Source organism: Canis lupus, chromosome 6 (assembly GCF_003254725.2).
Source record: "Canis lupus dingo isolate Sandy chromosome 6, ASM325472v2, whole genome shotgun sequence".
In the NCBI taxonomy this organism is placed as follows: Eukaryota; Metazoa; Chordata; class Mammalia; order Carnivora; family Canidae; genus Canis; species Canis lupus.
In genome coordinates, this window is record NC_064248.1 from 42,786,573 (window position 1) to 42,813,724 (window position 27,152).

General features: G+C 37.7%; 2 protein-coding genes across 13 annotated transcripts in view; one reads left to right on the forward strand and one right to left on the reverse strand.

Moving 5' to 3' along the window:
- Positions 1-609, forward strand: part of AKNAD1 (AKNA domain containing 1) — a 62,912-nt gene extending 62,303 nt beyond the window's left edge. For 3 of the 9 annotated variants that reach the window (XM_025417401.3, XM_025417402.3, XM_025417400.3), the window contains exon 14: positions 233-605. In XM_025417401.3, coding sequence (XP_025273186.1) covers positions 233-364 — 132 coding nt within the window. In that variant the 3' untranslated portion in view covers positions 365-605. Of the gene's footprint in view, positions 1-232 lie in introns of all 9 variants that reach the window. The other 6 variants (XM_025417399.3, XM_025417406.3, XM_025417408.3 and 3 more) reach the window with 3 other exon arrangements.
- Positions 610-1,912: 1,303 nt separating this feature from the next.
- The window catches only part of STXBP3 (syntaxin binding protein 3), a 56,131-nt gene continuing 30,891 nt past the window's right edge, over positions 1,913-27,152 (reverse strand). For 2 of the 4 annotated variants that reach the window (XM_025417412.3, XM_049111603.1), the window contains 10 exons: positions 26,355-26,450; positions 26,164-26,221; positions 19,480-19,545; positions 18,693-18,773; positions 15,985-16,123; positions 15,594-15,700; positions 14,730-14,822; positions 13,021-13,106; positions 9,405-9,553; positions 7,533-8,446 (listed from right to left, as the gene is read on the reverse strand). In XM_025417412.3, the coding sequence (XP_025273197.1) occupies positions 8,352-8,446; positions 9,405-9,553; positions 13,021-13,106; positions 14,730-14,822; positions 15,594-15,700; positions 15,985-16,123; positions 18,693-18,773; positions 19,480-19,545; positions 26,164-26,221; positions 26,355-26,450 (970 nt within the window). In that variant the 3' untranslated portion in view covers positions 7,533-8,351. Of the gene's footprint in view, positions 3,146-4,266; positions 4,400-7,532; positions 8,447-9,404; positions 9,554-13,020; positions 13,107-14,729; positions 14,823-15,593; positions 15,701-15,984; positions 16,124-18,692; positions 18,774-19,479; positions 19,546-26,163; positions 26,222-26,354; positions 26,451-27,152 lie in introns of those variants that run through there. The other 2 variants (XR_007411349.1, XM_025417414.3) reach the window with 2 other exon arrangements.

Sequence of the window (27,152 nt, forward strand, 5' to 3'; positions counted from 1 at the left end):
GACCTCACCCTCTGATTCACACTCATCAGTCACGTGTTGGGTGTTTTTTCTGTCCCTTTCCCTAAAAAATATATTCCATCTCAGATTGGTTTCCTAGGAAACTAACCGTCAAAAACAGGAATAGACTGGGTGGGAAAAGAATGCTCCAAAAATTCCATCTTGCAATGTTAATAATGAGATAACCCAATTAACAGAAACAGTAACTTTTAACGTGTGGACTTTTCCTCTGTAGATATTAAACTCATCTTTGGATCATGCCCTAAGGACAGCAACCATTTTGAAAGAAACTACTGATCGAATGATTAGAATTATTGCAGAAGATCTTGCCAAAGCACAGAGATGGAGGAAGCAAATGAAATACTAGTTCGACCCAAGGCAACTGAGGACTTAAAAAAAAGAAAAATGCTAAGAAAACTTGATCTTCCCCCCAAAAGTATCTTACTATACAATTTAGGAAGGTGACTTTCTAGAGAAAATACCAAAACCATATGAAATGGGGGGCACCAAGTGCTTAAAAGGAAAAAAAAAATGGACCCTTGATTCTTAAAATTAATATTTATTTTAAAATAAATATGTTTTTCCTAACTCATAATAAAAGAAATCAAAACAATAAACTAGGAGTGCCTGGCTGACTCAGTGGGAAGAGCATGCAACCCTTGATCTCAGGGTCAGGAGTTCAAGTCCCATGTTGGGTGTAGAGATTACTAAAAAAAAAAAAAAAAAAAAAAAAAAAAAAGAACAAAACAATAAACTATACTTTTGTCTATTCGTATGGCAAAAACTAAAGTTTAGAAAAGCCAGTGTCAGGGAGGCTGGGGGTGACAGGTGCTTTTGTATCCTGAGGGTGGAAGTGTAAATTGGTGCAACCTGGTGGGAAGGCAACTTGGTATCAAATTCCACAAATGTAAAAGCACTAACCTTCTGAGCAGTGATTACTTCATAGTAACTCCCACATTCCCACATAGGCCATGGGATCGCACATGGATGGGCACTGGAGCACTGATGAGAAGAGCCCCGAGATGGAATTAATTAATACCCTACATGGTGATTCATAAATACCAACAGTCATGCAGCTAGTGCTCTGCAGCCACTGAAGAAAATGAGGTGGATTATCTTACAAGATAGCAAAAAAAAGCAAGATGACTCATACTATATGTAGTGTGACCTCATTTGCGTGTTTTTCAAAGGGCATGCCTATTTTCTGGAACAATACACAAAAATATTCAGTGGATCTCTAGGAAATGGAATTGGGAGTCATTCAGGGAAGGAAGACTCTATACTCTTCACTCACTTTCTGTACGGTATGAGAATTCTTCCAATATGTTTGTTATAAATTACGTGAAGATCTCTTGAAGTCAGATGCAAAAGTGTTAGTCCTAGATTAATGAATTTGGGACAAAAGTGAAGATAATTCACTAAAACTATGTACCAGGGATTAACTAAATTTATAGTATTTCGTGTAGAATGCCAGGACAAGATTTTGATTTGCTTCAAGACTGATTTATAACCTCTCGAATGACAGAGCAGCACATTATTGGCTCTTTCTCTGCTTCCTGAGGCCTCTATTCACTCCAAACAGTCAACAAAGGGTTTCCCAACCCCCAGAGCTTTGCTCTGTGGAGGGAGAATTGAATCTATTCCCACTTTGAAGATTTTTTGTGGCCAAGGCAGTTGCTATTTGTCCATCTGGCTGGAGAATGGACTATTTTTAACTTTGGGACTTGGAAATTGGTTTAGGGTGCCTTACAAGAGATAAAGCAGAGGCCACCCTGAAGATACGTCTGATTTTGTGGCTAATGGTACTTTAAGCTGGGGTACTGTAAGGATGAGAGCAAAGACTGGAAGTAGCATTTTATTTTATTTTAAATTTTTATTTATTTATGATAGTCACACAGAGAGAGAGAGACACACACACAGAGAGAGAGAGAGGCAGAGACATAGGCAGAGGGAGAAGCAGGCTCCATGCACCGGGAGCCCGACGTGGGATTCGATCCCAGGTCTCCAGGATCGCGCCCTGGGCCAAAGGCAGGCGCCAAACTGCTGCGCCACCCAGGGATCCCTGGAAGTAGCATTTTAAGAGGAAAAGAAGGGAGCTTAAACTGTGTATATGCTAAGAGGCTTCTAGTCATCACTTACCTAAATTTAATCACAACTTGATAACCTGGTTTTGTGTGCCAAGCATCACTATCCTGTCTCCAAGTTTAAAATTACACTTCTCTGCCTTGAAGGGCTCTCATACGATTCATTAGTTCTTAACCATTTTTGGGCTCAACCGTCTTTGAGAATCTGATGAAAGGTATGGAGTCTCCCTCCTTTATGCTCCACTCTTCAAGGAAAAGGGATATACGCACACACAATTTTGCACACAATTTTTTAAAATATTTTTTTTCTTAATTTATTTATGATAGTCACACACACAGAGAGAGAGAGAGGCAGAGACACAGGCAGAGGGAGAAGCAGGCTCCATGCACCGGGAGCCCGACGTGGGATTCGATCCCGGGTCTCTAGGATCGCGCCCTGGGCCAAAGGCAGGCGCCAAACCACTGCGCCACCCAGGGATCCCCTGCACACAATTTTTAAAAGTTCAGGGACACCTAGAGCAAATCCATGGAGCCCAGGTTAGAAAGGACCACCATAAATGAATGTTCTTAAAGCCTCAATTAACCTTTGTAGAAACTTAACTATTATAATCATGTATTTAAAAATATAGCCCATCTCTGCTTTATTAAACTATATTCTAAATGTAATTTTACACTTCCTTGATGACTGAGGGTCATTATGATACAATCACTGCAATGTGTTTAATCCAAGAACCAGAAACAGAGCCATGTCCTTAAGAAGTTCTGGGAGTGCTAGGCCCTGGGTGCCTGGATGGCTCAGTGGGAAGTGTCCGCCTTCAGCTCAGGTCAAGAGCCCAGGGTCCTGATCCTGAGCCCTGTGTGGGCCTCTGCTCAGCAGGGAGTCTGCTGCTCTCTCCCACCCTGTTCGTACTCGCTCGCTCGCTGGCACTCTCTCGCTCATCTTTTTTTAAAATAATGTGCCAGGTTCTGATTTACAAAGGTTATTTTATATTTACCAATTATGTAGCCTTGGGCGTCTCCTCCCGTCTTTGTGCAAATTCTGACAGATCTGTCTTCTAACTCTGCTGCAGGAACAGACCAGAAAAACAAGCTCATTAACTGAACATAATTGTATTTTGAGATTCAAGGGCTCACCATTGCGAGGGCAGCCATATGGGAAGCCAACACCGGGCAGTTTCCACTGTTCAGAGGCCTCTTTATGTTTATTTCCAACGTGTGGCTGTGCCCTGGTGGCTTGAGGCTGCCAGGAGCAAGAAGCAGGATGAGGGAGGGGGGATGTTTTTAACTCTTCAATAAAGAAATTCTAGCCATGCACTTTAACTATTAGATTATACAAGTGAAAAGTCCTCTTATCACTCCTTTCAACTGTAAACTTATGGCTAGGGATTTAAAATAGACCTAATTCCTACTGAATTTGAATACGTTTATATTTAATACTCAAAATGTTGCTTTGGTAGTAGAAATTTTACTGTGGGATGAAGACTTTTTTGCTCCTTTGATTCTAAAAGAAACCTGCTTGCATGCAATTTGACAGCCTTCACAAAGGGTTACAAATACCTAGAGAACTGAGTTAGGGACGCATCACATCTTAAAAAATAAACTGTCAAGATCTGGATCTTTGGAGCTCACATGCAAGAATTTTTTTGTGTCTTCACCAACAGCCGGTAATTTCCTTACTTTTTTGTGAATATGGCAGAACAATGTGAATCCACTATACTTTACAAATGAAGCACATATTAACAGGAAGCAAACGTGGGCTTCCGAGATAGCGAATAAATGGTTTCAGTTAGTTTTAAGAGCAAAGTATCTTTTTCAGGGTCTTATCAGAATCGGTAACTGCTAATTCTGGAGGTGGGATCAGTTTATACAAGGAATTTATGTGAGATGACAACCTATGTCTTTGAATTCAGTAAATTTAGGAAACAGGGTCTCCCCAATTTTAAGCCTAAAATATACATAAATTGGAGGCCTCAAAGGATCTCACATCACTGACAGGACAAAGTCATCACTGAGGTGTTAAGTGACTGAATGATTGGGCCAGTGTTTGCTGTCATCACACTCTTGGTTCCATCTGTCCCAGGGCACTGGATCAGTGTAAGTCTCTGTTCCACATGTATTAACTCTGGACAGACAGTAACCAAGGTACACAAGGGCCTCAGATAGAACAAAGACACCAAAAACTAACCCTTTCACTGGCAGTGAACCGTTCCCATGTTCCATGCACGAAGAGAGCTGTGTACCAACATGCACGCCCAGGTGACATGACATCATGTGCTCCAGTTTTCTCAGCTTTCAAATGGAGATGATAATAATAGTGCCTATTCTCACAGGATTAAATGAGAAGATTAAATGAGGTAATATAAGCACTTTGAAACAGCGCCTGGCATGTATAAAGCTCTAAGTAAGCACTTCCATGTTATTATTTTGCTATCACTAATAAAATAGCCAAGTTATGAAATTAACATATCAAACCAATAATGTTCCTATATAAAGATGTTTGAAAATATAAAAAATCTAATATACATGGAACACAATATAAAGGTATTATGGCAACTACAGTACCTATATGAAGAAAAATAAAGTTTTTTTTTTAAAGATTTTATTTATTTATTCATGAGAGACAGAGATAGAGAGAGAGAGAGAGGCAGAGACACAGGCAGAGGGAGAAGCAGGCTCCACGCAGGGAGCCCGATGCAGGACTCGATCCTGGAACCCCGGAATCACACCCTGAGCCAAAGACGCTCAACCGCTGAGCCACCCAGGCATCCTGAAAATAAAGGTTTTGAAGGTCATAAAGATTTAGGTAAATAAAAAGACATTCCATATTCCTGAATCTCAAGTTTCAATATTCTAGAGCTGTCAATTCTTCTTAAATTAACCTATAAATTTACTGCAAACCTAATGAAAATCCAAAATAACTTGGTATTAACAAAATGATACTGAAGTTTATTTAGAAAAATGTAATAGCTAGAAAATCTCTGAAAAATAACAGTGATTTAGATGTGGGTGGAGTAGAAATTGTATCTGTCATACATTAAAATACAGCACAAATTAGGGGTGTCTGGCTGGCTTAGTCAATAAAGCATGCCACTCTTGATCTCAGGGTCATGAGTTCAAGCCCCACGTGTGGCATGGAGTTTAAAAAAATTTTTTTAATAAAATATAGCACAGGGCAGCCCGGGTGGCTCAGCGGTTTAGTGCCTGCCTTCAGCCCAGGGCCTGATCCTGAATACCTAGGATCGAGTCCCACGTCAGGCTCCCTGCATGGAGCCTGCTCCTCTCTCTCATGAATAAATAAAGTCTTTAAAAAAAATAAAAATAAAGTATAGCACAAATTAAAACAGGGAAAAACAACATTATGAACTCTAAGTCAATAAAAGAGAATTCAGAAACAGACCAAAATACAAATATAGTGTATGATAAAGATAGTATTTCAGACTCAATGAGGAGAGATTACCCAGTACATTGTACAATACCTGACTGTTTAGGAAGAAAGCTGGATTCCTGTTACATACTGCTTGTGTCAGGGTTCACATAGAACAGAAATTCCACAAGGTATTTCAAAGAATAGAATACAGATCCTTAAAAATCAGAGGAAAGAGGCGCCTGGATGGCTCAGTCGGTTAAACGTCTGTCTGCCTTCTGCTGAGGTCATGATTTTGGGGTCTTGGGACTGAGCTCTGTGTTGAGCTCTGCATTCAGGAGGTGCCTGCTTCTCCCTTGCTCTCTCCTCCACCACCATCTCCCCGCTTGCTTGTGCTCTCTCAAATAAATAAATAAATAAACAAACAAACAAATAAATAATTTTTTGAAAAATCAAAGAAAAAGCTGAAGGGGCAGAAACTGGGGGCCAACATACTTTTAGACTCAAGGTTCTATCATCTTCTGTGATCCAGGGAACAGGAAGCCAGTGCTGTTGGTGGCAGAAGCTTGCTTGTCCCACTAGTACAGTCATGGTACATAATCTCCACCTTCTAAATCTTGACGAAATGCAAATCATTGGCAGAACCTAAACTGTCCGGAACCCTGCTATCTTTAAGTCTGCAAAACTGCATTTTTAGCCTTTCATCCCCTGTGGTATGAGATGGGGAGGCATGAGACCTAATGCCAAGTGCTAAGAGACAATACCTAGCATACATTCTCACATTAAAGTCAATTCTAGATGGATGAAAGAATTGCCTGTAAAAATAAAATGAAACCTATGGAAATGTTCTAGAAGAAAAAATGAGTGAATTTATAATCTTAGTTGTAAAAGGTATTTCTAGGTTTGTTTTTTTTAAATTTAATTTAATTTTTAAATTTTTTATTTATTTATGATAGTCACACAGAGAGAGAGAGAGAGAGGCAGACACAGGCAGAGGGAGAAGCAGGCTCTATGCACCGGGAGCCCGACGTGGGATTCGATCCCGGGTCTCCAGGATTGTGCCCTGGGCCAAAGGCAGGCGCCAAACCGCTGCGCCACCCAGGGATCCCATCTAGGTTTAACATATAATTCAGAAATCAAAAAGGAAAAGTAATAGGTTTACCTACATGAAAATTTAAAATGGTAGTATCAGCACAGTTGATTCTTGGACAACACAAGTTACACAAGTTTGCACAGGCCCACCTAAACATAGATTTTATGGATAAATATAGTAGAGTATTGTAAATGTATTCTCTTATGATTTTAACATTTTCCTTTATTGTAAGAATACAGTATACAATACATAAAGTACAAAATTTGTGTTTATCGACCACTTATGTTTTTGGTAGGCTTCTGGTCAACAGTAGGCTACTAGTAAAGTTTCTGAGGAGTAAACAGTTTTTCAACAGATTTTCAACTGCATGGTTTGGAGGCAAGGGTCAGCACCCATAAACGATGTTCAAAAGTCAACTACATTTTAAATGCACAAATACTTTGGCCAGCTATACCATTGCTAGAAATTTATATCATAAAAGTATTTGTGTAGGGGGCACCTGGGCACCTCGGTAACTCAGTTGGTTAAGCGTCTGCCTTCAGCTCAGGTACCAATCCAAGTTCCCTGCTCAGCAGGGAGTCTGCTTCTCTCTCTCCCTCTGCCTCTGCCCAACTGTGCTCTCTTTCAAATAAATGAATAAAAATCTTAAAAAAAAAAAAAAAAATAGGGGACACCTGGGTGGCTCAGGGGTTGAGTGCCTGCCTTTGGCCCAAGGCGTGATCCTGGAGACCTGGGATCGAGTCCCATATCAGGCTCCCTGTGTGGATGGAGCCTGGTTCTCTCTCTGCCTATTTCTCTGCCTCTCTCTCTGTGTGTCTCTCATGAATAAATAAAAATTCTTTAAAAAAAAAAAAAAGTATTTGTGTTTGCAAAGGTATGTACCCTAACAATGCTGCATTATATGTAAGAGCAAAACTCTGAAGATGAGTAGTATATTAAACTATGAGGCCACTATGAGGTCGGGTAAAGAGAGATTTGAAATAAAGACACACCCTTTGCTTAACACATGTGTATACGTATCTTTATATTATCCAACCTTATACAAATATGACATTATTTTTATAAAAAGTCAACAGGATCTATCATGGTGGGAAGATTATGGCGCATTTTCTTTTTTGTAACTTTCTGATTTAGAACTTTTAAACTTCCCAACTTCTCCTTCTTCCCTTGCCCCCCAAAAGATAAATTTTTGTAACTATACATTTACTTTCTCTTAGAATATCAGACTTATTTTTGGTCTTCTACTTTAAACATATATGATTTTGAAATTATATAAAATTGTGTTCTTTAGAAGTATTTGGGTAGACAGTATACACTGTGAAATTATTCTATTAATGACAGAATTAATTTACACATAAATGAATTTCAAATGAAAAAAACTATTTATAGAAAATCATTCTATCATACAGTTTTACTTTTATAACCTTCTCATTTAAAATCATTCTTTCCCAAAAAACTATATTTGATAGGTAATCTGATAAGTAATTAGTATGTACATAGGTAGTTGTGAAAAATTACCCATAATTCTAATATATTCAGTTGCAAAAGTGAAAAATTTCCTCTTAGAAAGCATTTTAACAAAAAAAAAAAAAAGAAAGCATTTTAACATTTCTTCTCATCATCTACAAAGCAGCAACACTATTTAAATTATTAAAAATGGCAAATTTATGATATGTAATCATAAAGTCCCTTATGAAATATATTTGAAAAATCATTATTCCATAAAATATTTACATTGTTTAAATGACATAACAACTTTGTCTTGATTTTAGTTGAACATGTTAGTAAGAATCTCCAAAAGAAATGAAAATCATTATTCATCCTTAGTAAAGGAGACTTTATCCTTGGGTTTATTCAGCATCTTTATATCATCCAAAAGTTTCCTGGGTGTCAAAACATGTGTAGAACCTGGCAGGATAGAAGATACATTTTCAGAGTCCAGCAGTTACATATTCTTCTTGACTAATTATATTGCCCTCTTCCTCAAATTTGCAAAGTGTCATAGCTTGGGAGCAATTTAACAAAATTTCTATAGGACACATTCCTGAAATCTGCCTATACCTCAATATTTCAGTCCTTCCCCTTCATTGAACAGCAGCATGCTCAGTAAACCACTCCTAGTACTTTGTCTACTTTGTGCTATGCATTGATATGCTGAAGATCAAACTGGAGGTTATCGTATCCTTGTGACAGAACAGAATAGTCACTGTTCAATCACAGGATCATTAAGCAGAGCTGTAGATTTAGACCTGGTACACAACTGTGCATGAGGAGAGCTTCTGTATCAGTGGCTTTGACTGAAAAAAAAAATTTTTTTTAAAGATTTATTTCAGAGAGCGAGCGAGCGAGCGAGGGAGCAGGAGCAGGGGGACAGGCAAAGGGATCAATCCCTGGAAGGGTCTGACTCCTGCTCAGAGGGGAACCTGCTTGTTTCTCCCTCTTCCCCTGAGTGTGCTCTCTGTCAAATAAATAAATAAAATCTTAAAAACAAAACACCTAAATTCCATTCAGGACTTGCCAATGTCAAGTCCACACGCACAAAAACATTCAAAAGTATTTCTGTAGTAGAAACGTATTTATGTCTTAAAACTTATTTAATATTAAGGGCAAGTAGAGAACATAATATTTTAAAAGACATATTTAATAATATCTAAGTAATATAATATTTTGAAGCTTATTCCTCTGAAAATAGAATATTTAAAAATCAAATTATCAGAAAGGTCAATCAGGAAAGAACTGTGGCACATTAGATAAAACACTATGATTAGTAAGTTCTTCTGTATTCAACAATTTAGTCCGCTATGTAACTTAGAATATAACGGTTTGCATTGTTTAAAACAAAACTGAAAAGAGGAAAATGTCTTACCAATAATAACCTCACAGGATTTATGGGCCTGAGAAACTTCATAAGCACAACGCATTTCAGAGTATGTAATTCCTCCAATTACAAAAATAATCAGCTTTGACCCATTTTTTCGGTCCTCTAAATAATTAGTTCTAGGTTTCTGGCGAGCACTAAAAAATAAATACCCACACGTTAAAAATATTTCCAAAGCCACAGTGCTTGCAGAGTTTTTAAAAAGCCTAACTCAAACAAACTCAAATTTGACACCAATTATACTTATTTTATGGAAATGACTTAACAATGGTATGAATGGAGAACCAAGACAGGTTAGGTAGGACAGCCCCATTTTAAGTTTAATTTTGGTCTAACAGAGTTTGGACAAATCGCTCATAACCTAGTTCAGCATTTTTACACATAAAATAGAGCTGACACTATATACCTGAAAAGTCTAGGACTTTTTTTTTTTTTTTTTTTTAAGATTTGAGAGAGAGAGAGAGAGTGAGCGAGCAAGTGCAGGGGAAAGGAGCAGAGGGAGGAGGAGAAAGAAACTCAAGCAGACTCCATGCTGAGCACAGAGCCTGACATGGGGCTCGATCCCAGGACCCTGAGATCACCCGAGCTGAAACCAAGAGTCAGATGCTTAACTGAGTCACCCAGACACCCGAAAATATATGACTTTCTTTCTTTCTTTTTTTAAGATTGTATTTATTTATTCATGAGACACACACACACACAGAGGCAGAGACATAGGCAGAAAGAGGTAGGCTTCATGCAGGGAGCCCAATGTGGAACTCTGTCCTGGGAGTCTAGGATCACACCCTGGGCCAAAGGCAGGCGCGCTCAACCACTGAGCCACCCAGGCATTCCAAAATCTATGACTTTCTGAAGTCTTTAAAATCCTCTTGTTTCAGTGCCACTCCCTTCATTTTTTTAAACTTTAGGAAGTCATAGACTTCTCAGATATATTATTTCTTCATATGAAGCAAATCAGAGAGTGTCAGCTCTATTTTATAGCACAGGGAGGGATGCACAGGTACAGATCTGGAGCTGATGTGGTACAGGGAAATCCCATGCTGAACTCAGTAAGGTATGATGGTAGGAGTTTATCAAGGACATATCTGCACTTCTGTGTTTACTGCAGCATTATTTGTAATAGCCAAGACACAGAACACTTAAATATCTGTTGATGGAGAAATGGATTAAGAAAATGTAGTGTGAAAAAAAAAAAAAAAAAAAGGAAAATGTAGTGTGTGTGTATGTGTGTATATATATATATGCATGCATGCAGTGGAATATTATTCAGCTTTATTTATTTATTTTTTTTAATTTTTATTTATTTATGATAGTCACAGAGAGAAAGAGGCGCAGAGACACAGGCAGAGGGAGAAGCAGGCTCCATGCACCGGGAGCCCGACGTGGGATTCGATCCCGGGTCTCCAGGATCGCGCCCTGGGCCAAAGGCAGGTGCCAAACCGCTGCGCCACCCCAGGGATCCCATTATTCAGCTTTAAAAAAAAAAAAAGAAGAAGAAGGAAATGGGCACCTGGTGGCCCAATGAACCAGGTAAGCATCTGCCCTCAGCTCAGATCATGATCTCAGGGTCTTAGGATTGAACCTCACTCATGTCAGGCTCCATGCTCAGCCTTCTTTCTCCCCTTCCCTCTCTCCCTCCCCACCTCCCTGCTTGTGCTCACTTTCTCACTCTCAAATAAAATCTTTAAAAAAAATTAAAATAAAATAAAAACTTAAAAAAAAGAAGGAAATCCTGCCAACTTTAACTACATGAATGAACCTGCAAGACATTATGCTAAGTGAAATTATGTTGGGCTCAAAAAGACAACTACTGCATGATCTCACTTCTATGTGGAATCGGAAACAATTAAATTCATAAAACAGGGACACCTGGGTGGCTCAGCAGCTGAGCATCTGCCTTTGGCTCAGGGCGTGACCCCAAGTCCCAGGATCAATTCCCGCATCAGGCTCCCTGCATGGAGCCTGCTTCTCCCTCTGCCTGTCTCTGCCTCTCTCTCTCTGTGTCTCTCATGAATAAATAAATAAAATCTTAAAAAAAAAAACAACAAAACTATTTCAAGGGATGCCTGAGTGGAGCAGCTGTTAAAGCGTCTGCCCTCGGCTCAGGGCATGATCCTGGATCCTGGGATCGAGTCCCACATCAGGCTCCCCGCAGGGACCCTGCTTCTCCCTCTGCCTCTCTCTCTGTGTGTCTCTCAGGAATAAATAAATACAATCTTTAAAAATAAATAAATAAATACAATTTCTTTTTTTTTTTTTTTAAGATTTTATTTATTCACGAGAGACACAGAGAGAGGCAGAGACATAGGCAGAGGGAGAAGCAGGCTCCATGCAGGGAGCCCGATGTGGGACTTGATTCCAGGTCCCCAGGATCACGTCCTGGGCGAAGGCCGTGCTCAACTGCTGAGCCACCCAGGCTGCCCAATAAAAACTATTTCAAGGGGCAGCTGGGTGCTCAGTAGTTGAGTGTCTGCCTTCCGCTCAGGTTGTGATCCTGGGGTCCTGGGATGGAGTTACGCACTGGACTCCCCGCAGTGAGCCTGCTTCCCCCTCTGCCTATGTCTCAGCCTCTCTCTCTGTGTCTCTCATGAATAAAAAACAAAAGCTTAAAGAAAAAATTTTTTATAAAAAAAAAAAGACTATTTCAAAAGTGCCTGGGTGACTGAGTTAGTTGAGTGTCCAACTCTTGATTTTGGCTCAAGTCATGATCTTAGGGTTTTGAGATCGAGCCCTGTGTTGCTCTTGCTCAGTGGGGAGGTCTGCTTGAGATTCTTTCCCTCTGCCCCACTCTTGTGCGCAGGTGTGCGCGTGCGCACACACACACACTCTAAAATAAAAAAAAATTTTTTCAAAAGAAAAAGCAAAAAAAAAAAAAGAAGAAAGAAAGAAAAGAGAAAAAAGGAGATAATAATGCCCAAAACAATTATGTGATCCCAATAATTTTTAAATTTCTGAATAGCAATTTTAGGACAATGGGATTATAAATATAATCAAACAAAATAAAACAAGTAATTTGTTTTGCATACATGTATAAGGTGTCGTGCTGGTGTTTTACATTCTGATAGATAAAAAATAATAATAATAAAATCCCTAGATCCTGAAATCTCACTCTAGGAAGCACCTAGAAGCTTTGGTTAAAATAAGAGTGAACTCCTTTTTAAAAGCACAGCTGAAAATAAACAAATAAGAGAAATCTCCAAAGGCTAGCAGTAAAGAGGAAGCTAAACACTGGAGTGGTAAACTAAGTTGAGGCTTGTCAGCCTAGTGGAGTGTTAGTCTAATCTTAGCAAACAAGAGACTTGGGTGTTTACCCATTTAATGAACAAAAGAGACAATGGTTTGGTATTATGTAAAGTAGGGTGGGATTGGGAGTTGACACTCCAGTATAAGGTAGGAAACTTTTTTTTTTTTTTAATGATACAGTACATTTTCATACTGCTTACCTGGAATCACTTAAAACAGGTTGAAGTTAAAGAAAACCTGTCTCTTAAGTGACTATGCCTCCAGGAATGTTGCCAATATTAGAGTTACTTCTGTACCATTTCAATTATTAGTCTGCAATATCATATCGACAGTTTCACCGGCTTTCATTGATAGGTTTTACCTTACAGCTCCTGAGCCATTCCATACTGCTGGACACTGGGAACAATATGGCCATTCTTTTGAATCTAATCTATTATCAATGGCATCCTACGGAAGAAAAGAATTAACACCAACAAAAAAATGTAAATTCCAGGATTTTTTATTTGTGCATTTTACATAAAACTCAAAACTTGTGTTTACAAGTCAGGGACCTAAAGGTATGTAAATATTTAATGAAATAAGGTTAGCTTTCTCTCTGATACTTACAAATCTTACTTGCTTCAAAAACTAATGCAATCATTTACTTACTTATTAAACCAATATTTACTGAATGTCTACATTTCTTCACGTGGAGGGTCTCCAATACTGGTATAAGGAATGCAGAGACCTTATCAAAACATTTATCTCTAGAGTGCTAGGGGTTTCTAAATAACATCCTAGTCCTGACATACCTCTTAGGCTACTGGAGAGCCCAGGCCTTGCCCTTCATTGCAGTGGCTCTAAAATAGGATGTGCATCCCTGACCTAAGGGATGAGAGAACTTTTCCTTTTGTTAAAAAAATTTTTTTAGGGTTTGTGATATAGGATTTGCTAGGTATATAGATTATGTTTCTCACCAGCACAGTAATACATAGTTTATAAATAGTCATATACTATAAGCTTATGTTCACAATTTTTATGGTTAAGTTATGCATGATTATAACAATCTGGAGACCACTGCATTACAGCACAGTAATATAAAAGGTATTACTAGTACATGGGCATAAAGAATGAGCAAAAGGTATTCAGTAATCCAAGAATATTTCATTAAAACTATAAGAAGCAAAGAAATCAAGTTTCAGGAGAAATCCTGAAGGTCTTAGAATGCCACTGAGCCAAAACTAAACTTTTTAAATTAACATGCAAATACTTATTACAGGATTCAGGAAGTCAATTCTTATTTTAAATGTACCAGCCAAGAAAAACTACTCAGCTAGATCCTTGTTATGGGTAGGTTATGTTGTAGAAAACAAAGTCTAAATTCTTTAAACTTTTCACCTATGGTTAAGAATGTGTGAATGACAAAATCAGCCAAACAAAACAGGAAAATTATAGTCATAAATTATACACATTTAGTTCCCAAAGCAAAGTTGAAACAGGTTTAAGTCAAAGGAAAATTGGAATAAATGAAACTATAACTGAACAATCAATGTCATGATTTTATTGCTCATAATACAACTTTTATTAGTTCATTTTCTAATTTCCCATAATTGAATATTAGTTTCTAAAAGCAAACAGTACTAAAGGCATAAGCCATCTGTTGGACGGAACAGCAAACTATAATTTACAATTTACAGTTTAATAACACAAATACTTTTCCAAGAATACCAGAGTCTAACTGGTTGTATGCAAACGTTATTTTGTAGAACTTTCATTCAAATAAATTATTTAACCTTCTGCTACATATAGTTATTTAAAACAACAGGGTTTTTTTTTTTTTCCAATAAGGCAGTATGTATGCTTACTTTTATTTATTTTGAGGCAGTTTGTAAGTTTGTTTGAGATCTTTAAAGAATCTTCACATTTCCTTTCCACCCTTGACCCCAGATACAGCCTTCTTTTATGAACCCTCCCAGTACAGCAGAAATTTCTGACCAACAGATATGCTCAGACTGACAGATAAACATAAAAAAGGAAAAAATATTCTACACAAAGGCACTTAGGGTATAAGTAAAATTTAATGAATTTTACCTCCAAAATATCTTTGATAAAAGGTGTCCATCGAGAGAGTTGAAAAGTTTCTTCTGTAGACCTATCCTTTCTTAATGGTTTACTTTGTTGAGACTAATAGAAGAAAAAAATTTTAAACCCGTAATCTTATATAGTAATATTATTACATTTCTTAAAAAGGTATTTAAAGTACAGCAAATACTATGTTGACTGTTTGACTCAATAAAACTAAGAGTGCAGGGGCACCTGGATGGCTCAGTGGGTTAAGCATCTACCTTCGGCTCACATCAGGATCTCAGGGTTCTGGGATTGATCCTTGTGCCCCATGTCAGGCTCTCTGCTTGTGGTGGGTCTACTTCTCCCTTTCCCTCTGCCCCTTACCTTCTGCTGTGAGCATTCTCTCTTGCTCACTCTCTCTCAAATTAATATATTCTTATAAAACAACAACAACAACAACAAAAAAAACAACTAAGAGTAGAAATGCCTACTCAAAAAATCTAAGTAGGAGGAGTCACATAATTTCATAATTTTGTGCTCTGATAAAATATGTATCAGTACCAGAAAATATATTTACTCAAAAGTGCAAAGCTTGATGGGAAAGAGAGATTCTAAACAGAGTTCTTTCAAGATTTACTATAAAAGGAATCAGAGAAAAGCATAAAGAGTAAATTATAACAGAAGACCTAAGATATAAATTCACTAGAAAAATGTATTTGTCCAAATTACTCATATACAGAAAACAAAATGTAAAAATTTTTACTTACCAAATCTATAGAGTAAAATTAAGAAGATTATTTACTTGGATTCCCACATAAGAAAACATATTTAATGCAAACAACCATATACGTACAGATAGGAATATATATTGAACGAAAGATTTCTTACTGGGGGGACAATGGGAACACCAAGGTAACTCCAGTTACGGATCATGTCACTCTCATTTTCTATCTTTACGTTCTGGATCAACCTGTCCAAATTTTCTTCCGTAGTTCCTTAGATAAAAATATGAGTGCACAATCACATAATTGCTACCACAATCATGTCTAGTTTCAGGTAGTACCCATGAATAAAGCTTTTTAAATAAAAGCAAATGTTTAATTATATATCCTTCAATCTTCTCCCAATTTCCAATTTTTCCTTATATTTATCTTACCCAACATAAGCTACTACTTTTGAATTTTCTAAGACTCTCCTATGATCAATAGTAATTACTTATTATAACGTGATTTTAGATTTGAGTATTTTAATATATTCATAAAAATAAAGTCTCTATTACCATTAATACTGAAGATGTAAAGTAGAATTGCTCTTATTTTATCATAATTATCATGACTTTTGTTGAGCAGAACTGGAAGGAGTACTCTCATAGAATCTTTCACTTTCTGTCCTTCTGCATCAGTTCCAAGTGCCAGGTCCTTAATGAAAATTAAATATAGTCAGTGGCCTATAATCCAAGTTCACTTCTCAATTAAAAATCTCTTAAATCCAGGGGTACCTGGCTGGCTCAGTCAGTAGAGTATGTGACTCCTGATTTCAGGATTGTTAAGTTCAAAGCCCCACACTGGGTAGAGATTAAAAATAAAATATTTTTTTAGGGATCCCTGGGTGGCGCAGCGGTTTGGCGCCTGCCTTTGGCCCAGGGCGCGATCCTGGAGACCCGGGATCGAATCCCACATCAGGCTCCCGGTGCATGGAGCCTGCTTCTCCCTCTGCCTATGTCTCTGCCTCTCTCTCTCTCTCTCTGTGACTATCATAAATAAATAAAAATTAAAAAAAAAAAAAAACCTTAAAAAAAATATTTTTTTAAAGATCTTAAATCTTGCTAAATTTTTTTTTTTAAGATTTTATTTTATTTATTCATAGAGACAGAGAGAAAGCGAGAGACAGAGACACAGGCAGAGGGAGAAGCAGGCTCCATGCAGAGAGCCCAACGCGGAACTCGATCCAGGGTCTCCAGGATTACGCCCCGGGCTGCAGGCGGCGCCAAACCGCTGCGCCACCGGGGCTGCGCAAATCTTGCTAAATTTTAATGTAACATTGATGATACTTCAAATACAGGCATTACTTGTAAACTACTGATTGTACAAAATATAAAAAGTCAAAAAAATAATTCAGAGAAAAAAAAAGATTAAACCTATGCTTCTAGGGTAATCCTGAGCCACATGTGGTTAATGAGCACTTGAAATGTGGCTAGCCTGAATTAAGCTGTGTTTATAAATGAAAACACTAGATTTTGAAGACTTGGTGCATAAAAAGGAATGTAAAATATGTCACTAATATTTTTTATATTGATTACATGTTGAAATAATGTTTGGAAAACATTAGATCAAGTCAAATACATTGTTTATTTTTATTTTTTTAAAATACATTGTTTAAATTAACTACCTTTCTTTTTACCTTTTTAACGTGACTACAGTTGACCTTTGAATAGCACGGGTTTGAAGTGTGCGGATCCACTTATCCATGGATTTTTTTCAAAAAAATTTTTTTTTTCATTTATTTATGATAGTCACACAGAGAGAGAGAGAGAGAGGCAGAGACATAGGCAGAGGGAGAAGCAGGCTCCATGCACCAGGAGCCCGATGTGGGATTCGTTCCCGGGTCTCCAGGATCGCGCCCTGGGCCAAAGGCAGGCGCTAAACCGCTGCGCCACCCAGGGATCCCTTTCAATAAATATAACAAAGTGCTTTACATGTATTTTTCTCTTCCTTATGCTTTTCTTAGAAACATTTCCTCTAGCTTGCATTACTGTAAGAATACAGTATATAATACATATAACATACAAAATGTGTGTTAACCAACTGCTTATGTTATCAGTAAGGCTTCTGGTCAAATAGACGGTTATTAGAGTGGGGGAGTCAAGTTTTGCGGGAGTCAAAAGTTATACATGGACTTTTTTACTGTGTGTGTGTGTGGGGGGGGGATCAGCACCCCTGATCCCCATCCAAGAGTCAGCTATACTGTAATATTTAAAATTACATATGGCTTGGGGTGCCTGGGTGGCTCAGTTGGTTAAATGTCTGACTCTTGATTTCAGCTGAGGTAATACATAATCACAAGGTCATGAGATTGAACCCCTGCTTAAGATTCTCTCTCCCTCCCCCATGCCCTTTCCCTGTTCATGCTCTCTCTTGCTCTCAGTGTCTCAAAAAAAATCAAACAAATAAAATTCAATAGCGCTTGCATTCCATTTCTCTTAGCACCGGTCTAAACAGTTTTGGCATTATGGCGGTGGTGGGGGAGGGGGGGCAGGAGGGACTCTTAAAACAAGTTAAATGTGCCAATGTAGTATGCTGCAGGGTGCTGCATTAAATGTTGCACCTATTAAGAAAGGCCTGCCAATAGCATTACTCTGAAATAATGTTCCAAACACTAAAATTATCACATTTAACCCAAAACACACAATTATAGATTAGGAAAGACTGCTTATTATGATACCTATAGCTACCTGATAATGTTGGAGAGGAATGATGTATTTATTTATTAATTTACTTTTATTTTTATTTATTTTATTTTTAATTTTTATTTATTTATGATAGCCAGAGAGAGAGAGAGAGAGAGAGAGAGAGAGAGAGAGAGAGAGGCAGAGACATAGGCAGAGGGAGAAACAGGCTCCATGCACTGGGAGCCCGACGTGGGATTTGATCCCAGGTCTCCAGGATTGCACCCTGGGCCAAAGGCAAGCGCTAAACCTCTGCGCCACCCAGGGATCCCTATTTATTTATTTTTATTTTTTAAGTAGGGTCCATGCCCAAGTGTGGAGCCCAACTCGGTGCCTGAATTCCACCTTGCAGAGATCTACACCTGAGCTGAAATCAAGTCAGATGCTTAAACCGACTAAGCCACCCAGGTAACCGGGGAGTGATGTATTTAAATACTGCCAAGTTGAGCCTCCTTCTAAAAGAGATTCTGTGATTTAGTGCATCTTACAAAGTTTAATCTAGAAGTTTATGATGACATAGGTATTTCTCACTCTGCACATACCTGTTCACTTTTACAGAGTTTTTCTATATTAGGCTTGAATTTACTCATGCAATCTTCTGCTAAGTTAAGATGAACAACTTGCTGAAAAACAAAAGAAATCAATTATTGAATACATTTTAACTTCTTTTTGTACAATTGATAATATTAAACTTGTGAGATGGGCACGAAGGAAATTATGGGCTGAGGTGGAAAGGAGGTACCACGTAAAAAAGGAAAATAGTTCAAGAAAAAAGAGAAGTGAGAATTAACATGGTCCACAGGGGACAATCAAGAGACAGCAAAAAATAAAATGGAAGGGTTGACTATGTGTTTAAGAGTAATGATAAAGGTGGTCAGGGGAAAAAAAAAAAGCTAAGCCCTAAAAGTCCAACAGAAAAAGTTTTTGAATTTATATTATCGGTTCTTGATCAGGGTGCCATATGATAAAAAAAAAAATGTGTTAAGATTATTCTGACAATGACTCATAAGAAGGATTGATACAGCAAAATGAACAGTTTAAATGCTAACACGGCTTAGCTGCTCTTAACTACTAATATATAATTATTAAAGAACCAAGCAGAACCACCACTGGTTAATCCAATGTTGAATTTTCTTTTTAAGTTGATAAACACAAAATTCTCTAGCTGCTGAAGACAAAGATACAAAAAGTTGAAGCTGGATTTGGATGAATTTTAGAGGGTAACTAATACCAAGTATCCCAAGACACCCACTACTAATCCTGACTATAGAACTGGATGGACTAATACACTAAAAATGATAAAGTAATCTCATATACAATACTGCTTACCTTAGTAATCTGTTTACGAAAATGGGGCATCTTTTTCATGAGCTGGGCAAGTGCACTAAGTGATGTCTAGAAAAAAAAAGTCAAACATTTTTAAAACAAACTTATAATGCAGATATCCTGTATAACAATTTTTGCAGTTTCTTAATTTTTTTTATGATTTATTTTTATTTATTTGAGAGAGAGAGTGCACGCACAGAGGGGAGAGACAGAAGGAGAGAGAGAATCTTAAGCAGACTCTGTGCTGAGCCCGGAGCCCAAGGAGGGGCTCAATCTCATGATCCTGAGATCATACCCTGAGCTGAAACCAAGAGTCAGATGCTTAACTGACTGCTCCACCTTGGTACCCTCTATATAATAATTTTTAAATCTTGTAGTTTTATTGTTAATTTTTAAAAAATATTTATTTATTCATGAGAGACAGAGAGAGAAAGAGAGAGAGAGAGAGAGACAGGCAGAGGGAGAAGCAGGCTCCATGCAGGGAGCCCGATTTGGGACTCAATCCTGGGACTCCTGGATCACGCCCTGGGCTGAAGGCAGGTGCCAAACTGCTGAGCCACCTAGGGATCCCCCTATTGTTAATTTTCTAAATATGTGGCAAATTAAAAAAAAAAGCTCAAAAGACTGTAAGTTACAACAAAGTAGTTGGTATCAGAATTAGTCTCCCTCCATAAACAGAATTGGACAAAATACATAAGAGCTCTCAGCCAATGTATGAGAAAAAGAGCTTAAAGCTAAGATACTTGAGCAAAAGAAAGCATAGGTGATCCTTGTACTGACCCTGACGTTTCACTGGGACATTTTCCCAAACATAGGAAAGAAAGCAGAATTCATGTAAAAAGCTCTAGTCTCTCTGGATAGAGGAAAGAGATCAGAGCTGGGGCTCGTGAGGTAGGGTCGGGGCGGCGGGGGGGGGGGGGGGGGGTTGGTGCTACAGAGAAAGAGCTAGTCACAACATAACTCAAAGAAGGGTTGCTTGAGATCCCTAGCCAAAAGCTAAGGTGCACATATAAACAGGAAAACTCTTAAAGGACTGCCACAGAACAACTGCTGGGTGGCTAAATGCTAAACAAAGATTTCAGAGGGATCTTAGTGGTAAGAAAATACTGGTATTCTCTGATCCAAAGAAGAAAGAGCGGGATCCCTGGGTGGCACAGCGGTTTAGCACCTGCCTTTGGCCCAGGGCGCGATCCTGGAGACCCGGGATCGAATCCCACGTTGGGCTTCCTGCATGGAGCCTGCTTCTCCCTCTGCCTATGTCTCTGCCTCTCTCTCTGTGTGTGACTATCATGAATAAATAAATAAATAAAATCTTTAAAAAAAAAAAAAAAAAAAGAAGAAAGAGCTAAGTGAACATACCAGACATTCAGTACTAGGACTATGTCTTTGAACTAAGTACAAAAGGAAATACACTCACCATAACAGCACCTTGTATTAAGTCTCAACAGAATTAAAGTTACTTATCAGCAGATTAAAGGCAGACACTCAACTGCTGAGCTACCCAGCCATCAGAAAAGAACTTAATACTATTTGCAAAAAAAAAAACCAAACAAACATCATTTAGAACCTCTGAAATATGTTATCTGAGATGTCTACCATACACCAAAATACTACTGGACATGTAAAAAAGTGATCAATAGTGAAGCGATAAAATAGTCAATAAACATAGATCTCAGACAAAGAAGATGTGGTATATATACACAATAGAATATTATTCAGAAATAAAAAAGAATGACATCTTGCCATTTGCAACAACATGGATGGATCTAGAGAGTCTAATGCTAATGAAATAAGCCAGTCAGAAAAAGAAATACCATACGATTTCACTCATGTGGAATCTAAGAAACAAAACAAATGAACAAAGAAAAAAAGAAACCAAAAAGCAGACTCTTAACTACAGAGAACAAACTGATGGTACCGGAGGGGGAGTTGCAGGGGGAATGGGTGCAATAGGTGATAAGAGATTAAAAGCACACTTTATGATAAACACCTGAGTAATGTATGGAATTGTTAAATCACTATATTGTACACCTGAAACTTATATAACACTGTATGTTAACTATACTGGAATTTAAAAAAAAAAAAAAAAAAAAAAGGCTGACCTAAGACGATCCAGATGTTGGGGAGTTAGCAAACAAGAAATTCAAAAATTACATATTTATGTTAAAGAAAACAGGAAAAGATGGACTAAATGGATGAAAAAGATACAGTATTTCATCAGAAAATTAGAATTTATTTAAAAAATTCAACAGCTATCTTAAAACTAAATACAGTATTAGAAATTAAAACCACTGTCGGGATACCTGGGTGGCGCAGCGGTTTAGCGCCTGCCTTTGGCCCAGGGCGCGATCCTGGAGACCCAGGATCGAGTCCCACGTCGGGCTCCCGGTGCATGGAGCCTGCTTCTCCCTCTGCCTGTGTCTCTGCCTCTCTCTCTCTCTCTGTGTGACTATCATAAATAAATAAAAATTAAAAAAAAAAAAAAAAAAACACTGTCAAATATGTCTGGGTGGCTGAGTCGGTTAAGAGTCTATCCTCTCCTCAGGTTGTGATCCCAGGGTCCTGGGATTAAGCCCTCCATAAGCCTCCTTGCTCAGTGGGGAGCTGCTTCTCCATCTCCTCCCTATTCGTACTATCACTCTCTCTCTCTCTTTCAAATAAATAAATAAAATCTTAAAATAAATAAAAATAAAACCAAAGTGACTTCCTATAATGGTGGTGGGAGTATAAAATGGTACAGCCACAACAGTTTGGAATTTTCTTATAGTTAAAAAAGCATTTACCATATGACCCAGCAATTTCACTCATTTACCCAAGTGAATGAAAACACCTGTTTATACGAGACCTGAATGTTTTATAGTGGCTTTACTCATAATTACCAACAACCTGAAAAAAAAAATGTTCAACAACTTGAGTAGATAAACTGTGGTATACACAGAAACTGGAACACTACTCAGTATTTAGTTGGTGAAGCCACTGTTACATGCAACATGAATACAAGTGTATTACAATAAATGAGAAGTCCTACTGTATTATAAAGGCTACACTATAGAGACAGAGAACAGAGTAGTGGTTGCCAGATCAGAGCTGAATAGAGGGGTTATCTACAAGGGACAAAAAGGAATTTTGGGAAGGTAATGGAAGTATTCTATATATTGACTGTGGTTATATGATTGTAGGAATTTGTCAAAACACACAGAATTTTATATTATACAGCAAGAACTTTTATAAATCAATGTAAAAAGAACAATATATAGAATGACTTTAACAGGAGAATGGACATCAACAGAGACAGAAATAGGAGACTCGGGTTAATAGAAAACATTCAATTAAAGCAAAGAGGAAAAAAGTATGGGGAAAAAAAAAAAGGAACAGAATGTAAAAGATGTAGAATATGGTAGAAAAAAAAGAAATCTAACTCAAGTAGATGGAGTCCTGGGAGGAAAGGAGAAATAGTAGGATGAAATCAAGACACGAGGAAATAATGGCCAAGAATTTTACAAATATGATGAAAGTTACTAATCCAGTGATTCAAACAGCTCAAGAAATGCAAGGAAGAGACATACCAAGAAAAATATATTACAGTAAGAAACATGATGGCTAAATTGCTAAAAATCAAAAATAAAGGGAAAATCTTTAAAAAGACACTTAAAATTTTTTGATTTATTTATTCATGAGAGACACACAGAGAAAGGCAGAGACATAGGCAGAGGGAGAAGCAGGCTTCTCACAGGGAGCCCAATGCAGGACTTGATCCCAAGACCTGGGATCACGCTCTGAGCCAAAGGCAGACACTCAACTGCTGATCTACCCAGGCGTCCCAAAAGACACTTTATCTTCAGGAAAACAACATGAAAGCTGGCTTCCTTAATATAAACTATGGTAGCCAAAAGGTGATGCATTGAAATCTTCACACTGCTAAAAGGAAAACTGCCAACCTTGAATTTTAAATCTTGCAAAAGTGTACCTGAAAAGTTTGCAAAGCAAAGATATCCTCAGATAAAACAAAAGTTGAAAATTCATCCAGCCTTCATGGAAAAACACTGAAGAGTAGTAAGGAGTAAGTAACAATAAATTTCACACACATGTGGGTAATATAAAAGTCTACTGAGAATTGGGGCTCCTTGGTGGCTCCATCGGTTAAATGTCCAACTCTTGGTTTCATGATCTCAGGGCTATGGGACAGAGCCCCATGTTGGGCTCCATGCAGGCCATGGAGCCTGCTTAAAATTCTCCCCCTCCCCACCCCTTCCACACTCTCTCTCTCTCTAAAAAACAAACAAAAAACAAACAAAAGTCTATTGAGAATTTAAAACAAAAATAACATTTTTTTAAAATTTTTATTTATGATAGTCAGAGAGAGAGAGAGAGAGAGAGAGAGAGGCAGAGACATAGGCAGAGGGAGAAGCAGGCTCCATACACCGGGAGCCTGACGTGGGATTCGATCCCAGGTCTCCAGGATCGCGCCCTGGGCCAAAGGCAGGCGCTAAACCGCTGCGCCACCCAGGGATCCCAAAAATAACATCTTTTTAAAAGATTTATTTATTTATTTTTAGAGAGAGAACAAAAGAGTGTGAGCATAGGTTGGGGGTGGCAAGGGGCAGAGGGAGATCATTTTAATCAGACTCCCTGCTGAGCATGGAACCTCACACAGGGCTTGGTCCCTAAGATCAAGACCTGAGCAGAAATCAAGAGTCAGATGCTCAACCAACTGAGCCACCCAGGCACCGCCCCCGCCAAATGATATCTTTAGTCTATAAAACACATGTTGTAGTAAAATATATGAAAACAATAACACAAAAGAGGAAGGGATAAATGTAGTTAAACTGTTGTAAGATTCTTGAATTATTCAGGACATGGCAAAAGTATACTTTAAGGTAGACTATGAAAATATAAGGATACATTCTGGGGTGCCAGGACAGCTCAGTTGGGGAGTGTCCGACTCCTGATCCTGGCTCAAGTCATGATCTCAAGACTGTGACATCTAGCCCTATACTGGACATCTTGTGCTCCATACAGTCTGTGTGAGATTCTCTCTCCCTCCCCCTATTTACAAGTGGCTCTCTCTAAGTAAATAAATAAAATCTTTTAAAAAAAATAAAAAAGGAATATGACAGGGAAATATTTCTCATAAACCTGGAATTAAATATCCCAAGCAAAATTTTAGCAAATACATTCAGTGTTATAGGAAAAGGATAATGCATCAAGACTAGTGCAACTTATTCTGGGAATACATGGTTGGTTTGTTAGAGAATCAATGTAATTTGTCATATTAACGGAAAAAAGGAGAAAAATAATTTCAATAGATGCTAAGAAAACATTTGATGAAATCTAACACCCATTCTAATTACAAAAACCTGAACATCCTACTTGCAAATTAATAATAGGATAATCCTGGATAAACCTAAAGGGGCACCTGAGTGGCTCAGCAAATTGAGCATCCAAATCTTGATTTTGGCTCACATGATGACTTCAAGTGTCCTGGGATGGAGCCCACACTGGACCGCATGCAAGGTGTGTAGACTGCTTGGGATTCTCTCTCTTCCTTGCCCTCAGCCCACCCCTCCCGATCTTGTGCTTTCTCTCAAAAACAACAACAACAACAACAACAACAACAACAACAAAAGGATGTATCTAAAATACAACACTCAAAGGTGAAATTTCAAACATGTTTCTCCTAAGGCTGGGAATGAGACAATGATATCCTCTATCATCAATTCTGTTCTACATTATAAAGCTAAGAGATATTAACTACAAAGAAAACTATTTTAAAATGTATAAAGATTGGAAAGGATTGGGTTAAATTTTCTTTATTCACAGATGATATTATTGTATAATCTTCTGGAATGATGGAAAGGTTTTCTATCTTGATTTAGGTGGTGGTTCCAAATATATACATATAAAAGTAAAAATTTACTCAGTATATACTTAAGATTTGTGCACTTAGGGGATCCCTGGGTGGCTCAGCTGTTTAGTGCCTGCCTTAGGCCCAGGCGTGATCCTGGAGTCCTGGGATCGAGTCCCACATCGGGCTCCCTGCATGGAGCCTGCTTCTCCCTCTGCCTGTGTCCCTGCCTCTCTCTCTTTTTCTCTCTCTCTCTCTCTCTCTCATAAATAAATAATAAAATAAAAAAATCTTAAAAAAAAAAAAGATTTGTGCACTTAGGTAAATTACACCTCAATATAAAAAAAATATCTAACAAAAAATGCACTGATGAAATCAGCTAAAATGGCCTTTTAAAAATAAACTCAGGAAAAAAAAATAAAAATAAAAAATAAAAATAAAAATAAACTCAGGGACACCTGGGTGGCTCAGTGGTTGTCTGCCTACAGCTCAGGATGTGATCTCGGGATCCGGGATTGAGTTCCACATCAGGCTTTCTGCAGGGAGCCTGCTTCTCCCTCTGCCGATGTATGTCTCTGTCTCTGTGTGTCTCTCATGAATAAATAAATCTTTTTTAAAAAATTAAAAATAAAATAAAAATTTAAAAATAAATTCAAATGAAACAAGACAGACAAAATGTTGCTAACTATTGAGATTAGGTAATAGGTACATGGGAATTCATTTTCTCTACTTTTGTGTATGTCAGAAATTTTGCCAAATGGAAAATTAAAAAGATAAAATAAAAACTTTAAACACATTTTAAAACTCACCATATTATTTTGAATGTTAAATAAAAGTCTTACCTTTCCTTCTGTTGCCTTCTTTGTTGATGAAATTTCCTTCATTAGTTTGGGAATTTCCCTGTCAAATTTGAGGAAATTCTTTAGATTTCCAAGGTGTAACTCTTTAGAGAAATATTTTAGATTATAAAATACACTTTCATGTACATAGTGCCTGAAAAATATGTAATAAAAATTAAAGTGGGTTCACATACTCTAATACAACTGCAATATGCCGATGTCGAATTCTGACCCAGAGGTCATCATCTTCTTCAAGGATTGCCTCCTTCTCTTTCCCATCTGTTTTGTATCTGCAAGTAGACAGAAATATAAATCTTTTGGATTACCCCCCACCAAAAGTGGAAGAAACAGTTTTACAAATACTAATTTTAACACTCAGCTCAAGAAATTGAACAATACACACTATTCAATCAATATTTTAGGAGGATAATGAATACCTAATCAAAACTATGGCATATTGCTATCCTTACATTAAAAATCAAAGTGCTATCTACCAAGATATTTTTGTTTTCAAATGTTAGGATTTAGCTATATTATAGTTTTAGGGTCAGCAAAATGGTATTTTATGAAACAAAAATTCAATGTCCTACAATCAACTCTAAGAACAACACTGAATTTATATTAACATCTCCTAATTGCTTAAAATACTATTTTGATGTGTTCATCATAACCATCAACATAACTATCAAAGACTCGTTAAGTGAAGAACAGAAATTCACCCCTAATGTAGCCTATTAAATACTGATGTCAGAGTTCACACTTTCATAAACATGTATCCAAGTAAATAAATTCATAAACATGTATTATCTGTTTCTATATTCTTCCCTAATCCTATAAACCACATCTCCTTTGAAGAATGGGAAAGGAAATGAGAGAAAAACTAATGTAGTCATAAAAAATTGTGATTGCTTTAATGAGTCCTACTGAAGCAAGAAGCAATTCAAGGAGTTCATGAAATTACTCAAAATGGGCTTCCTGAATGCCTCCCCAAA